The sequence below is a fragment of the Lycorma delicatula genome, chromosome 1 (assembly GCF_047948215.1).
Source record: "Lycorma delicatula isolate Av1 chromosome 1, ASM4794821v1, whole genome shotgun sequence".
Taxonomy (NCBI): Eukaryota; Metazoa; Arthropoda; class Insecta; order Hemiptera; family Fulgoridae; genus Lycorma; species Lycorma delicatula.
Genome location: NC_134455.1, coordinates 294,480,669 through 294,497,146, shown reverse-complemented (window position 1 = coordinate 294,497,146; position 16,478 = coordinate 294,480,669). Strand labels below are relative to the sequence as shown.

Below are 16,478 nucleotides of genomic sequence, written 5' to 3'. Positions count from 1 at the left end.
TACTCTTCTGAGCTGCCCAGTATTTCTTCATCCGTTCAGATCTTGGTTTCTTTTCTTCATCCGTAAACACCCTGTTTGTTGTATTTTGTCATTTGTCTGTCTTTTGTTTAAATCTAATACTTTTATCTTTTAACTTTGTAATTTTTCCAGTTTTATTCTGTAGGTCAGTCAGGGAAATTCCCAATTCTTTCATATCTTCTAATTTCTTTGATCCATCCTACTTCTAGCTTTTGGAACCAGAGCTTTTCAATGATATTTCTTGACAGTCTTGTTTCCGGTGTCCTTATGAGATGACTAAAGAAAGAGATTCTTTTTTCCGCATGGTATCAGTAACAGGCTCTATTTCTCGATACACCACCTCATTTGGCACAATCCACCATTGGCCTTCTTTTTGGTGTTTTTTATTGATGCACGTTCTGACAATTCTCCTCTCTATTTTCAGAATTTTATCAATTGGGTTTTTCTGAGTGATTTTGAAAAGAGTCGCTTCCGTAGGTGACTTCTGGCTGAACTACAGTTTTATAATGTTTAAGTTTTGTTTTAGCAGAAAGGCATTTTTTGTTATATGTTGACCAAGTTAATTTTTGGGATTTAATCATTTTATTTGTCCTGTTTTGCCATGTCTTTTTCATTTAAATTATAAGTTATTATTTCCCCTAGATATTTAAATTGTTTTACTATTTTAATTTTCTGTTTGTTTACCGTAATTTGCTCTATTACCAGAGGATCTATGGCCATTAGTTCAGTTTTTTCGAAAGAGATATGAAGCCCTATCTTTTGTGCTAGATTTTGAAGGCTCATGATTTGTGTTTTGGCTTCTTGAATATTATTTGCTAAAAGAGCGAGGTCATCTGCAAATCCTAGGCAATTTGGTGTGATGGAGTTTTTCTTAGTACCCATTTTTATATTTTTGGGATTTATTTCATACCATTTTCTCATGACAAATTCAAGGGTGCAGTTAAAAAGGAGTGGTGAGAGGCCGTCTCCTTGCCTCAATCTTAGTTTTTATGTAGAAGGGTTGAGAGAGTTCACCTCTGAATTTCACTCTGGACTGGGTATTGGTTAAAGTTAATTTTTTCATGTTTACGAGTTTAGGTAGAATGCCCAGGTTTCTCAGAATATTCAGCATGGATGGTCAGTGTATACAATCATAGGCCCTTTTAAAGTCGACAAAGGTGATTATTAGTTGTTTTTTCCGTCTTTTATGTAAGTCCATCATAAGTTTTAGGGATATTATTTGCTCCGGGCAACCTCTTCATGGCCTAAATCCCCCTTGGTATTCCCCAAGTTCCAGTTCAAGTTGGTCTTTGCATCGGTTGTATATGATTCTCGACAGGATTTTGTATGTGCAATCCAGGAGAGATATGCCTCTGTAGTTTTCCAGATTAGTTTTATCCCCTTTTTTATGTAATGGATGAATGAGGGCTGTGGTCCAGTCTTCTGGAAGTTTTTCTTTGTTCCATATTTTCATGAGGCATAGATGTAGGGAAGTTTTGACTGAATAAACTGTGTTTCCAGAGTTCTGCGAAAAGCTTGTCTTCTCCGCTTGCTTTGTAGTTTTTTATTTCATTTAAGGCTGCGAGAACTTCTTGAATTGTTGGCGGGTTGATGTTAACTGGTGAAGTTTTAATTGGAGTTTCAGTGTTAATCTCAAAAAGGTCTGGGGGTTGTCACAGTTGAGGAGTCTATTGAAAGTTTCTGCCAAAATTTCAGCATTTTCTTTATTGGTGTGGGCCATATTTCCTTTTTTTCCTGTCGGCATAAGGGTGCGTGGTTGATATCTTTGAAGAGCCTGACCAAAAATTTTATAATATTCTCGGGAGTTAGTTTTCTTGGAACTTTCTTCTATTTGCTGAATCAAGTTTTTTTGGGCTTGTCGTTTGGTTCCTCTTATAATTTTCTGAGTTATTTTCCTTTGTTTGGTGAATTCATGGTTAGATTCTTCAGTTTTCTGGGTTTGGTGGTTGATCCAAGCGTGGTGTCGGTCTTTGAATGCTTTGTCACATTCTTCATTCCACCATTGGTGTTTTTTTCTTGGGTTTATAGGGGCTAGTTCTTCAGCTAATTCTTTCAGTTGGGATGTCAGTTCTTTTAAATTATTAGTTAATTTGATTCTTTTTTTGTTTCTTCAAAGATGGCATTGTTTATTAATTTATGTGGATCATAAGCTCTTTTTTTTAGGTTGGGATTTTTTCTTTTTATGCGGGGTGAATTTTATTTTAACTTTAATTAAGTAATGGTCCGATCCAGTATCTGCTCCTCTCAAGACTTTTACATTATAAATCTCCTTGTGATAATTCCGGTCCATACAAACATGATCGAGTTGCCATTCCCTTTTTTCCAATCTGGGTGTTTCCAAGTCTTCAATTTGTTTGGTTTTCTCATAAAATAGGTGGATTTTGTGATCATATTATGGTTTCTGCAAAATTTGACAAGTCTTTGGCCGTTCTTGTTAGTTTTCTTCTGAGCAGGCCATTTTCCGATAATATCACGATATCTTCGTTCTTTACCAAGTTGGGCATTAAAGTCCCCTATTAAAATCTTGGTGTGGGTCTTATTTATGTTGTTTGCAGTTTGGTCAAGAAGTTCCCAGAATTTGTCCATCTCTTCTCTATCTTTTTTAAGATTGTTTTTGTCATTGGTGGGAGCATGGACATTTATTATGGTGTAGAATTTATTGGCTGATTTTAGGGTTAAGGTTGAAATCCTGGGGGAGTAAGACTTAAATTCTACGACTGAGTCAATTATTTTAAGATTGATTGCAAATCCTCTTCCGAACTGTGGGCATTTCTTCATCACACGTTTCCCGGGGATTCCTTTGTAAATTCTGTAACCCTGAGATTCAAACAGCTCTTGATCGGTGTTTCTCATTTCTTGAAGTCCTGCGATTAGGATTTTTTGTTTGTCCATTATGTCTGTTTTTAGTTTGCCGGGTTGAGTTAGAGAATTAATGTTGTGAGTGGCAATGTAGTTTATTTGCTTGTGTTTTATCCTCAATTTTGAAGTTGTGTTGTTTTTGGGTATTTCCAAACACTCCGATTCGTTGTTATCTTTTAAGCAGCTGCCCACCGGATCCGAGTGCAGCCTTCTCTGGTATTTACCAGACGGTGGATTTTTTCTTAAAAGACCTTCCATATTTGACTTTCAAAGGCAAGTCAGCCTTGGGGGGGAATAAATTCCCGAGTTACAACTCTGGATGTGATCCAGAGAGGTGATTCCGATTTAGTTCACCAGTAGAAATCTCCATGTTTCTAACTGGTTATCCAGATGAACCAACGTGGAGGCATGAACCGATTTTCTTAATTGAGACTTTTAAGTATGGAGAAAAATTTTAATTGGTTCCGGAATCATTTCGTCCATATATATATATATATATATATATATATATATATATATATATACTGTCTGATATTTCAGCCTTTATATAAATCACCTTTCACAAGTTGATTTTCCTTGTGAAAATTCACATACCTCTAAATAATGTTTGAGCAAGTCAAGACTGTATCCTTCTAAAACTTTTTTACTATTTCCAACATCTTCCAGCCAACAAATTACCTTTACAACAAAAGTTTCATTGTGTAATGTTAAACCTCAATAAGGTTTATTATTGCAAACTAGAAAAAGGTTTCTACTACTTAGTGAACATTTTCTCTAGTTGATTGCGTAAGCAGTACTGTCATTAAAAATTCAGTTCTAAAATTTTGGATCACATTATTTATTTCATATGATATGATATGTTAGTATCACCTGAATTTGCCACCATTATCTAAATTTTCAGAAATGAGATATAATAAATATGGTTTTACTATATCCCTACCAGTGTACACTAGAATCCATCCTTCAGATCTGATGTGATATTTATGCATGAAATGAAGGTTTCCTATACTTATGAATGTTCTACTCAAGATCTTGTATAAACTCACAAATTTTACCTGTTTGGATTTGCATAGTAATAAAAATAACATTTAAACTTATTTTACTATACTTACCTATTTCTGCCATTAAGTAAGTTAATGTCTGTAATTTGAGTTTTTTCAGTTAAATGTTGAAAGTGATAATCAAAATTATTGTAATACTTTATACGCTAGTAGGAGTGATAAGCAACTGAAATTTTCAAAATAAGTATTATTCTTTCCTAAGATGAATTGTAAATCTACAGAAACTTATTGTTTTGTCTATATAATCTTTATTCACAATAAATTTATTTGTGTAAAGTCTTTAAGATAACTTATAACAAAATCACCACTTGCATTAAATTGAATTTTCAGAATGTCAGTGTGCAAGCTATGTTGTGAAATGAATACCCATAAAGCCAACCTTAAATTTGTGAAGTGAAAATCACAGTACCCAGATTTGTTGAGTATAGAGAGTGTAGAATGGGTTTGAATTTAGGCCTTAAAAGAGCCTCCTTATCAGTAGCACAGAATGTGTGATTGATTCAGTCAATGATTCGACTACCTAATCCACTTTCTTCTTCACTTTCTATGTATTAGATAAGTTATATTTTTTGTTGCTAAATGTAAAAAAAAAATTGTTAATACATTATTTTCATTTTTTTTCTAAATTATCTTGTGATTCACCTCCTACCCCTGTTTATCACAACCCAAATTTTGACTACTGCAATAAAGGAAATAAGGATTTTTTTTAGGTCAGTATTCGATCTGGTTGCAGTTTGATTCTATACTTCTACAAATCATGCCTATAATATTGTGAATGTTGTTAAATTCAATTAATGACCTGACTACCTAACATTAGATTCCCTCCACTTTCTTCTTCTATGTTTTAGATCTACATGTTTACTTTCTACATTACCAACATTGAAGTCTGTTTAATGTTTAAAAAATTGCTTTATTTATCTGTTAGCTGATAAATACGTGTTAAATGTAGATTAAAATGTTTATATTTTTTAGGAAAAAATTTACATAATAGCCAAGCTGTTATTTAAGATCTGAAAATTTTTAATAAGAAATATGAATATTATTCAGATAAATAGATTTACGTATTATTTATTTAACTAATATTGGACAAAAACCGTTTTGTAATTCATTTTTTACATTTTGTTTTAGGACCGTAAAGCAGATCTTTTAATACACAGCTATATAGATGACATTATGTCGCAGGTAATGAATTTTCTTGGACTAGATATGCCAGAATATAATAAAGATAATGATCCTACTAATAAAAAGGAATTAATTGAATGGACTATATCAGAATCACAAGTTAGAAAAATGAGAAAACTTTATGAAGAAATATGCAGTAAACATAAACAACGTAATAAAATTGTAAAGGATGATAAAAGTTTGATAAATAATGTTAAAGTCAAAAGAGAATCAACATTAGAAATAAATTATGATGAAAACTGTGATAACATTAATGATAACAAGAAATTTAAATTGAAGCATGAAAACGATCTTGAAGAAATTGTTGATTCTATTGTACAAAACAATTCTGTTAGTGACACTTTATCCATTAAGAAAGAAGTTAAGGAATGAATGGCATTTGAATCTTTATCTATTAACAAATTATGAAATTAAACTTAATACTTATTAATCATGGTAGTCGATGGTTAATGCAAATGTATGTTTATCAATTGATTTTTAGAGTAAAGAAAGTGAAGTAGTAGGAAAGATGAGATTGAGATTTTGAAAGTTCTGAAATTTGAGAAGCTATCTCTAAAGTCATATAATACAGTCGTTGATCACAAAAGTTATGTTCTTTTCTACAAATACTGTATGAAGATTCTTAACTGAAACTTACTAAAAATTATATAAATATACATACTGGCAAATATATTAATTCCTTCCAGCTCCTTGTTTAAAGCAATAATATAGGAAGAGCTGATTCCCTTGCCCTATTGAGTTGTTTTGGATAAATATGAAAGTTCATAGAATTCAATTTATTATCAATATTTGGCAAATAAATTTGTAAACCCCCTGACACTGTTTACATCCCAGCTAAATTTCAGTCTTCTTACCAGTACATTTCGCACTATTTTATGTATGAAGCAATCTTAATAAGTAATTAACAAAAAACAGTTGCAATAAGAGAGATTAGTATTATTATTTATTATAACTTAAAATACAATATTTATTTTATATTAAAAATTATAAGATTACAATAAATTAGTGCGAATATTGGCAATTGGAGTACCAATGTTATACCACTGACGATCTACCTCATATTATCTATCTAGTGTGACAATGGCCTACACTTGTTTTGTTAAGAAATGATTTTAATTAAAGTACCAAGTAGGAATATATTACAAAGGATTCAGCGCTCACTGCAGTTAAAATTTCAGGCTACATTGTTTAGTTTTATTTCTTAAAAACACAGTTATGTTTTTGAATGTTTGGTTCCAGTTTTGATAATGCACATCTCAGATCACTTTCAATATCCAGCCATGCTTTGTATTTTGATTTGATGTAAGCCAGCGTAGAAAATTCAGACTCGCATAGACATTGATGAAAATTGTGCCAAACAACCTTACAGCTTCCTTAGCAACTTGTGGGTACACAGGAAAACAGCTTAACCAAAAATCTTCAACATTCATGTTTGGGAAGCCTGCTTTTGCTTGAGAATCACATTTTAGATCAATTGCCTGCTTGTAAAGAGAATTAGGAAACATGTTCACTTCAACGATTTTGAATGGATTTTGTATGGATTTTGTATCAACTGAAATTGCCAGCTATCTGTAAAGTAGCATTCAGTTTCAGTTTTCAAAGATGCCAAATGTTCTCAATTCAATTTCTTCAATTCAGTTTTCATATTTAACCTATTTCTTCCCAGAAGAACATTCCAAATTTTTTTTTTACTTTTTCATTTTATCTACATCTTTACAATCAAATTTACAAAATAAGACATGAAAGGGAAACTTGTATTTGTAGTTGGAAATTCCCCTCCAACTATATTCAAAGCTGGCTGTATTGTTTGGTTAATTTATGTATATTTTCATTGCTTACACTGAGAAAAAAGTTTAGTTAAATCAAGAAATTATTTTCTCAGTGTACAACACCTTCCCTGAAATTCTGTGCACTCCCCAGGTTAAGAACCCATGGTATATAGTATTTTGTTCTATGGAAGAGATCTAGCATTATTTGTAGTTAATATAGTCTTTCACAATATCTATTCTCCTTAGCCAGTAGTTTCAGCTAAATGTATCATGGCTCGTACGTCTCGACAAAAATTCATTTTCCTATAACATGTTCATATCTAGTAATCAGATAGGACCAGATCAACATTTCAAAAAACAAAAAAATCAACAAAACGATCAGCGACCTGTATTTTTTTATCAAGCATATATTGATTTTTGTGGATTCTATTTAAAAATTGCTTATTTATTTATGTACGTTATTCTTCTCTTTCATTTGAAAATATAAAGTTGACATATTGCCTCAGGTTATGCGTGGGATAAGTTAGTACATCTGTATTATATGTCTATTGAACTGAGTTCAGCTTTTGCCGCTGTTTCTAGTTTACTGTGTGAATTGTAAATTCTTCTTTTTGTACAAAGTGGAAGAAATAGGAGGTAAAGCTATCCTCAAGCTACCTGAAACAAGTTATTTGAGTCATCAACCATGTCCTGTCTTTAAAAAAAAAATGTAGATACTCCCAACCACTTAAATCTGATTTTAATATCAGTCATCTGATCTATCTATTAACTGGCATTAAAATACTCTACTACTTTTTAGTACTAATTGTATCCCTCTCAGATCACCTTTGGATGAAATTACAGCTACTGCAACTAGATTAGTAGTATTGGGTTAGTAGTACAGCTACTGCAATTTCTGTTGATAAGAAACCTTGCACTTCATCATGGCTGTCCTGAAAGTAGGGAGAAAAATTATCTTAAACATATAAGGTGATTCAGGAGGAAAGGGAAATAATTTGGGAACTGATTCTAGAGTTTGAAATAAGGAAAACATTAATATAACATATGTCTGAAAGCGCTTTGTTATTGAGTTACAGCTAGCGAAAAATTTCACCTGAATTCAGTTTCCCAGTGAAGTGAAGTTGAATTGAAATTTTAAGCCATTATATAAAGTGTAAACTTGGTTTCTTATGTTTTTTGATCTGAAAAATCAAATAAAATGGGTTCCGAAAATGTATGTGCTGTAATTTTCATTATATCTAATATAAAACAGAAAAATTCAGTGATGAAAAATACAGTTTTTTTAAGTTTGAAGTTCAATAACTTTGTTAAGTGACTGATAAATGTGAATATTTTATTATCAAAACTTGTACAGATAAGTTATGTAATAACTTATCTCAAGATTAATACTCACTGTGGTTTATACTACAATGTTCGAAAATTCCACCATTGACATCGATGCACTTTTCAACTTGATTCTTTACATTTTCTATTGCCAACCTAAAGATATCTTCATGTTCCTTGATAAGGGCAGCAGCATTGAGAATGTGAGCAATCAGTTCATTACATATGTCTACGTTTTGCTTGTATACCTCGCATTTTATCCATCCCCACAAACTAATCTAAGGAAGTAAGGTCCCGTGATCTAGGTGGCCAGTTCACCTACCCTCTAGTCCAGTCCATTTACCAGTAAAATTTTCACCTAAGAATTGCTTTACTTCATTTGTGAAATGTATTGGTGCTTGATGAAGTTTATATTACATTTCCATTAGTTTCACCAGTGAGAAATTTTCAAGAACTGTAAAAAATTCATTGTTTAAAAGTTCCAGATAATTTCTTCCTGTGACACATAGTTCTAATATGAAAGGGCCTATTAATTGGTCGATCATATACCAAATGTTCATTGAAAATCATTGCTGGAAATTTGATTGGTTTTCTTCAGACCACTGATGTGAATTCTGTGTGTTTATGACTTAGGTAAAAGTAGCATGATTGGAATTATCTGGTAATTATTGTTAATCAGCAAAACTGTAATCGTGCATGGTTACAACTTCTCACTGGTCAAGCTGGAAATGTTGAACTTTCTGAACATGATAAGGACACAGTCTGTGTGAGCATGTAATGTTCTTCATACTGTACTTTGTGGACTGCTAAATCATGTAGAGATTCTTTGTGTGCTAGTTGTAGGACTAAGGTGTACCACCTGAAGAATGTTTCCCTTTCATCACCATGTACCAGTTGATGTACATATGAAACATGAGTGCTGGGAAGTTACCAATCTCTTAAGGATTATTAAAAATTCTACAGAATACTTGAGAAGTCTACATTTATTATACTAAAAACAGCTGTTTTCAATTTTTTTAAATTAACATTTTTATGTTAAATTTTGTTTTTAATAAAAATTGATTTTATTTTTTGGTTTTTCATAAACTTTGTTACATCAATCTTCTCAAAATTAAATTCTCTACAAGCTTTGATAATAAAATTTATACATTTATTAGTCATTTAAGAGTTATTGCACTTCAAATCTAAAAAAAAAGAAGTGTTTTTGTAACCAAATTTTTCTGTTTTACATTGGATATCATGAAAACTATGGGAGATACAGATCAGGGATCTGTTTTATTCAATTTTCAAGTTAAAAAAATAAGAAACAAGCAAATGCCTTAACCTCGTTTCACCAGGAGAATTGAAATCTGGACGAAATTTTTCTCTAACCATATCTATAACAAAGCATTTTCAGACTAATTAGTATGAACTTTTTCTTTATTTCAAGCCCTAGAATCAATTCCAAGGTTATTTTCCTTTCCTCCTGAATCATTGTTTAGATAAACATCCATTTTGATTTAAATTTTTATTAATCTATCAGCTAATGCAATACACTATGAATTCTAAGTAATTAAAATTTTTAAAAACATTTCCTCCTAGTGCATCATTCATATCCCTTGTTTAAAACCCGGGTTATATAACCAGCACAACTAAAAATAAAATGAAATTACATCTACTTCTAGTGAAACATCTTAGCTATTTAAACTTCTGGTGACTAATAAGTTACCGCTTCTAACCATAAGTATGAATTACTACCTATATTACTAAATTTATTATTCAGAAAAATTCAGAGTAAAAGTGTCTATACACTGGGAAAGTGAATTTTTTTTATTTTGAAAGAAAAAACACGCCTTCAATAAAATGTCATAAGATAAATTTAAAATAAAGAACAAAGATACAATGAAGATGATAAATTATTTAAAAAACTAAATTATTAAGATTTTAGTTTATTTTACAAAAAAAGAAATAAAATTGCAGTTGGTTTTAGAAGTGAATTTATATCATTTTAAAGTATAAAGTATATTTATAAATTAATTATACAAAAGTAGCCTTAAATATAATAAAAAAAAAATAAATAACTTACAAAAAATGTTTGATACAACATTGAGTACAATATATCTTCAAGTTTCATTTATAAATGTTCAATATGTAACACGGCAGATGTCCCATTTCTAATCGGTTTCTTGCCAAATCCTATGAAGCATGACTTGATCTATGGTGGTAGCTGTTTGTGTTATCCATTGCCACAGCTTGTCAATATTTCCTGTAAGTGGAGGAACAGACTGTCTATCTTTAATATAATCCCATAAGGAAATTGTTCCACCACGTCCAATTCAAGTCAGCACTTTGCTATTGAGATACAAGACAACTGTATAATGATGTGGTGGTGCACCATCTTGCTGGAAAATGAATTCTGTGCCCATATCCTGTTATAATTGTGGCATTAGGTAATAGTGTTCAAGCATGTCCAGGTTTGATATGCCTATTACAGTTGACTTGGCAAAAGAGAAAAGATCATAAATTTTGTGATAACTTACAGCCCAAAAAGCATTTACCTTAGGCAAGTCATACTTGTTTGATGTGGATACCGCTCATCACATATCCAAAAATTATGTCAGTTCACTCTACCACTGGTATGAAAGATTGCTTTGTCACTGAACACAATTTTATTAAGATAATTATCTTTACTCTCAGTTTTGTAACATGTTTACACAAACTCAATTCATTTTTCTTTATCACTTTCACTCAAAGCTTGTATTAGTTGTGAGGTTTAAATGACAGTTTATTATGTAATACCCTCCATATTGTAACCTTAGCAATATTTAATTCTAAGCTGGCATATCCCGTTGATTTGCCTGGACCACAAATGAATGTCTTCCACACCTGTTCGACAGTCTGTTCACTTGCCTCTTCATAAACTGAAGGTGTACTCTGTCCTGGTGTCCTTTGTGATACGCAACCTGTTTCAATGAAATAATTGTACCATGCAATAACAGACAATTTATGAGGTGGTTGCTTGTGATATTTAGACTTGAATTGTCTCTGAACAGTAGTAATTGATTTGGATTCATGAAACCATAAACAACACTGAGCATGCTCTGCACCAGTTTACAACTCCATGATGACTGATGGAATTCCCCATTTGCACATGCCACCTAATGATAACATCAGGAACTAACTGTGTTAGGCGGGAATAAAAGATATACTGTATTCAGTGATTCACTGATATACAGTATTCAAACAAATCTGTAAGTTATTTACTTTTTTTCATTATTAAAGATTACTTTTGTATAACTAATTTAGAATATTCTGTGCATATATTTATTTAATTTTTACTTGATTTCACCACATAAGCTGTGCTTCAGAGGTGGAAATGGAATTTTGTAGCATATGAAAAATGTCATACCAGACTGGGATTTGAACCCGGGACCTCCAGATGAAAGGCCAAGTTGCTACCACTCCACCACTATAATACATATTACTTTATATAAATATATAATCATATAATAGATGTTAATAAATAAGTAGGGTCAATAAACACATTTTTTAAAGAACTACAACCTCACCAGATCAAATAATAAATTCATTAGAACCAGGATAAAGATGGTAGGCCACCATCCTAACTTTATCATGTTCAGCAGCCACCAGAAATAAAAATTTCATCGCAGATTTATATTGCTTTGTCAAGTATGCTTGACTATTAAGGTTTTTGTTTAGCTTATCAGTAGCCTCAAAACAATATTAAATGTATTGTAGGTTATTTAGTTAATTTTATTAATAATTTTTTTCTTAAATTCATTTACATATATCATCGATTATATCAAATTGTTTTAAAACCTCTTTTATTGCACTAAAGGAATTATCTTCTTTTTTTTGTTATTATATAGAAAAGACAACCAAATTATACAGATATTTTATTATTCAGATGATGTTTGGCCTTTGTTCAGATATTTGGATTTCTAAATTCTGTAATTAATGTTTAAGGAATGGTTGTTTGTTTTGCTTAGTTATCTTTTGGTTGCATAGTCATTGTTTAATTAATAGTTAATTAGAAGGATGAAGATTTATTTCCTTGTTCAGTGAACAAAATGTGAAGGGTAAACAAATGAGGCATTCAGAAGCCAATGTGATTAACTACAATCTCATTAAAACTGAGGAATTTAGGGTTAAATTTGGATTCATACAGAAAATTCATATAGCCTTAAAAATGTCTTAAAATATATACTTGGTTAAAAACTGCTGAAATGTACACTTTGGTGACAATATCTAATAAAGTAGTAGTGGTAACTAAAAAAAAAATAAAAAGCGACATTTTGTGGAGTTAAACTGCCAATTGAAAAATAATAACAAAAAATCATTAAAATAATGTTTTAAGGTATATTCCAAAAATCACTGTTACTGTAGCTATCATCATCAGAATCACAGTTATTCTGAGTTTCACCTCTTAGAATTGTTGTGACCTTGAAATATGTATATAGGTTTAGAGGAGGAATGTATTAAGTAAATCCATGTTATGTTTTTTAGCTTTGGTTGTAGGTCTTTTATAGGTTATAGTATGTCTTTGAGCAGTGTTTTGCAGCTTTACCAGACTTCCAACTTTTTTTTTCTATATTAATGATCTGTAATGGTATATCTTCAGACATTGTAGTTTTAAATTTTATCTTGAATGAGTCATTTTTTCCATCCCTCTCATTTTCAGCCAGTTTACCAATTCTCTGTGTTCTGTCTTTTTTCTGTTCACGGTCTTCAAATGTTTTAGTTGAAAAATTGTGTCGCTTTAAACAAGCTGAAATTTCTTGCGATTCGTATGAGCCTTCAGTTTCAGGCCAAACATACATAAAAGCTTCATCACTTATAAATGCATGGCAGCCAAAATTATACACATATAAATTTCTCTTGTAATATGCAGTTGAAGTAGATAATTTTAGGAATTCTTATGCTTTTTGTAAGTCAAAAGTAAACGCATAAATAATCATCAGAGGAAATTATTTTATCTTCAGCCATAGACTCAAGATTTCTCAGGTGCAGTTCTTTATCGTATCTAATAATTTCCTTTTCATCTAAATCTGCTTGCAAAAGTCTAGTTTGTAAACTATCATAAAGTTGGCATGTCTCTTTGCATGGTGGTTTAAGATGTAAATTAAATTTTGTTGAAAAACCTTGATAATACATAGTTTCTTTCTTTAACAGCAACATCATTATTTTTCTGCACCATATTACGTACATGTCTTACATTTTCTTTATCAAATCAGAATTTAAATATTTACTATCGGGGTTATGAAGTCTTGTGTAATTACTCATATAAGCCGTAAATGATTTTATATGATTTACTTATATCTACTTTATTACCAGGAGTAAAATAACACTCCTGCCATATCACAAGACTAACATCATCTTTTACACAACAGTAGATTCGACCATCACTTGAAATGTTTCTCGGAAATATTTTTTACACACCTGAACATCCTGATTAGGCACTCATATGAAAAAAAAAACCTGTGACTTCTAGGAGCTTTTGATGCATCAGTTGGGCCATGCCTTTTTGATACTACTTAATTTTATTTGTCCACAAGGGAATAAATTTTGCTGCGACTGATCTTTAAGACTAACAAATGATGTATATGTAGCCTTCCTATCATCTACAGAATTTTTTTGGTTGCAACCTGTAACACATTTACACAATGTCATAAAAATTCTTAGCACTGCCAAACTGCGTTTTCAACCTCTTTTAGTTTCGCTCTCTGGTAGCGTTGGGAATGAGGAAGAGCTTCCAGCCGAATTTGGGACGGCATGTTGTACATCTGTACCATTAATGGTTGGTTGGTTTGTTATACAAGGTTGGTCTGTCAGATTTACATTTTGTTACAAATTGTCAGTTTTTTCTTGATGACAGTACACAGTCAGTCTAAATCATATCATTAATAACAGGAACTGAATTCACTGTTACTATTAGGATTACTAATTCTGCCTTTTTTATAGAAAATAATGAAGTACAAAAATAGTATATTGTAGATTATTATATTAGTTTATAATAAAAAACACACAAAATACAAATACTCAAAATAAACTTATACTATACAAACAAAATATTTAAAGACAAAACATAACCTCATTTGTTCAGAAATAGAGTTAACATGGCCACTGAAACATTTTCTGAAATGATCAGCTGGAAAGTATGTCCCTAGCTACCATTTTTTGAAACTAAGGATTTAATAATTTTAACCTCTAAAAACTAAAACTTTATATTTTTGTATCCTAAACATTAGAAAAGTCCAAATTAAAAAAAAAATGTAGTTAATCACATTAGCTTCTGAATGCCTCAAATATGGGTATCATGGTTTAAATATAGGATGTAAAAGATGCTAAAGATGTATGGCCAAAAATTTTAAATATGTTGAAAAACAAAATCAGTTAAGTAAAGGTAAATACAGAAACCATAAAAACCATTGTTCAAAATTACAAAAAAAAAGGTCCTGAGTTATATTTTTATGTTGATGTCTACTGATTCATACAGAAGTATTTTATATTATGGAATCGTAACTATGTATAATTCATTAACATTAATACTTGCTGTGCAAACTAAACAAAAGTTATTTATTTAGAATAAAATAAAAGATTAATCACATTAGCTTCTGTTATAATTATAATTAATCTGTTATAATAATATATCTGTTATAATTATATATAATCTGTTATAATTATTTAGAAAAAAATATAAAAGAAAGCTCTTATATCAGGGGAATTTTGTTCAACAATTTTATTCTCAGCTAAAAGAATTGGAAGAATTAAACTTCACTTGAAGAATAAAGAGTTGTTTAGATTTGATGAGCTGTAAATTAAGTGTATATTGAATGGAAACCTATGATTTTGTAATGCATCATCTTTTATTGTTAACTAAGGTAAATATAGTAATTGTGTGTTTAATTTTTTTTTTTTTAAACAGTACATGATGTAATCATATTTAAGAAAATAGATGGTATATTATTATATTAAATAAATGGAACTGTATAACCAAAAAAGGATTTTATTTATTTATAATTTTTTTAAATATTTTTTTGGAGTTTAATTTATTATTTTTATTATAAATTATGCATAGTTGAGCCATGGGAACCTGACAGTTTTTAAAACGAAAACATAGATATAACATTTTTTTGTAAATTATTTATTTCTTATGTAATTACAGCAAATATCATGCATGACATATGATAGTACAACTTCATATTTTAAATATAATTTCTGTCAAATGTCTGACATTTGTTAGACTTTTCAATTGTTAAAATTTGTTAGATTTCGCAACATTGTTGTATCAATATTACCAATGAAAAAAATAAAAATTTTTTTCAACAAACAAATTCTCACAGAATATTGTTCAGTTCCTTTATCATGCTCGCCTAGCTCTTCCATCACTAAGATTTTTTGTGGATAGAAGTTCAAATCATTGTGCAGAATCTTCTCACTCTGCTTTGCCATAAACCAAGGGCTGCAGCATGCTTTCTGGTTAAGCACAGAGTAGTGTTATTATTCAGTGTCTTGACTGAATGTTTAGAGGATCTTAATGTAAACCAGACCTGCTGATTTGTTTTTTCTTGCAGAATCAGTATATCAGAAATGATTTATTCACAACTTTATTGCATTTTGGCTAGGATAGCATTATGACATTGAAATGTTAATAGAATAAATCATTCTATAATTAAAACCAAACTGCCATTTTTAAAATTTGTTTCCACAACAAACATAGCACAGCAGATCACTGCTCCATTGTTACTAAAATGGCATCTGGTATGCAAGTCACAGTCAGTCCAGTTCCCTCCTAGTCAGGATTACCAATCTACTTCGATTTAAGGATTGCCAGGTTCCTATGGCTAATCTTGTCATCCTATTTATGCTGTATATCAAAATATAATATAAATAAACTGTAATACTGTGTTTATACAGTAATTTTATATTGTTATTAATTCTTAACTTTACTTTTTGTAAATAAAATGTCTTGCATACAATGCAAATTATTTATATAATTTGAGAATTTTTTAATTTTGATTTAAATGTATGAATAATTCTCTCTCCTTCCCCGTTCCATCACGTAATATGTGAAGTTGATAATTTTGATTACTTCATGTGATAATCATCCCACAACCAGTAACTTATGTAAGTCGCATGATATTTTAATGATTAAAACAGTTAAAAAAGATTACCAATTGTTGTTCTTCATTTGATATTAAAACATGTGGAGGCTTTACAATTCTTGCACTTGGATTATATGAGGCCAAATTAATATACTTCAGCA

The 16,478-nt window shown here is 30.6% G+C and overlaps 1 protein-coding gene across 1 annotated transcript in view; it reads left to right on the top strand.

Annotated features, from left to right (window-relative positions):
• The window catches only part of Sirt6 (sirtuin 6), a 68,762-nt gene extending 52,448 nt beyond the window's left edge, over nucleotides 1-16,314 (top strand). Inside the window, exon 7 of the mRNA XM_075379737.1 lies at nucleotides 5,067-16,314. Coding sequence (XP_075235852.1) covers nucleotides 5,067-5,492 — 426 coding nt within the window. The 3' untranslated portion in view covers nucleotides 5,493-16,314. The remainder of the gene's footprint in view (nucleotides 1-5,066) is intronic.
• Nucleotides 16,315-16,478: the final 164 nt, after the last annotated feature.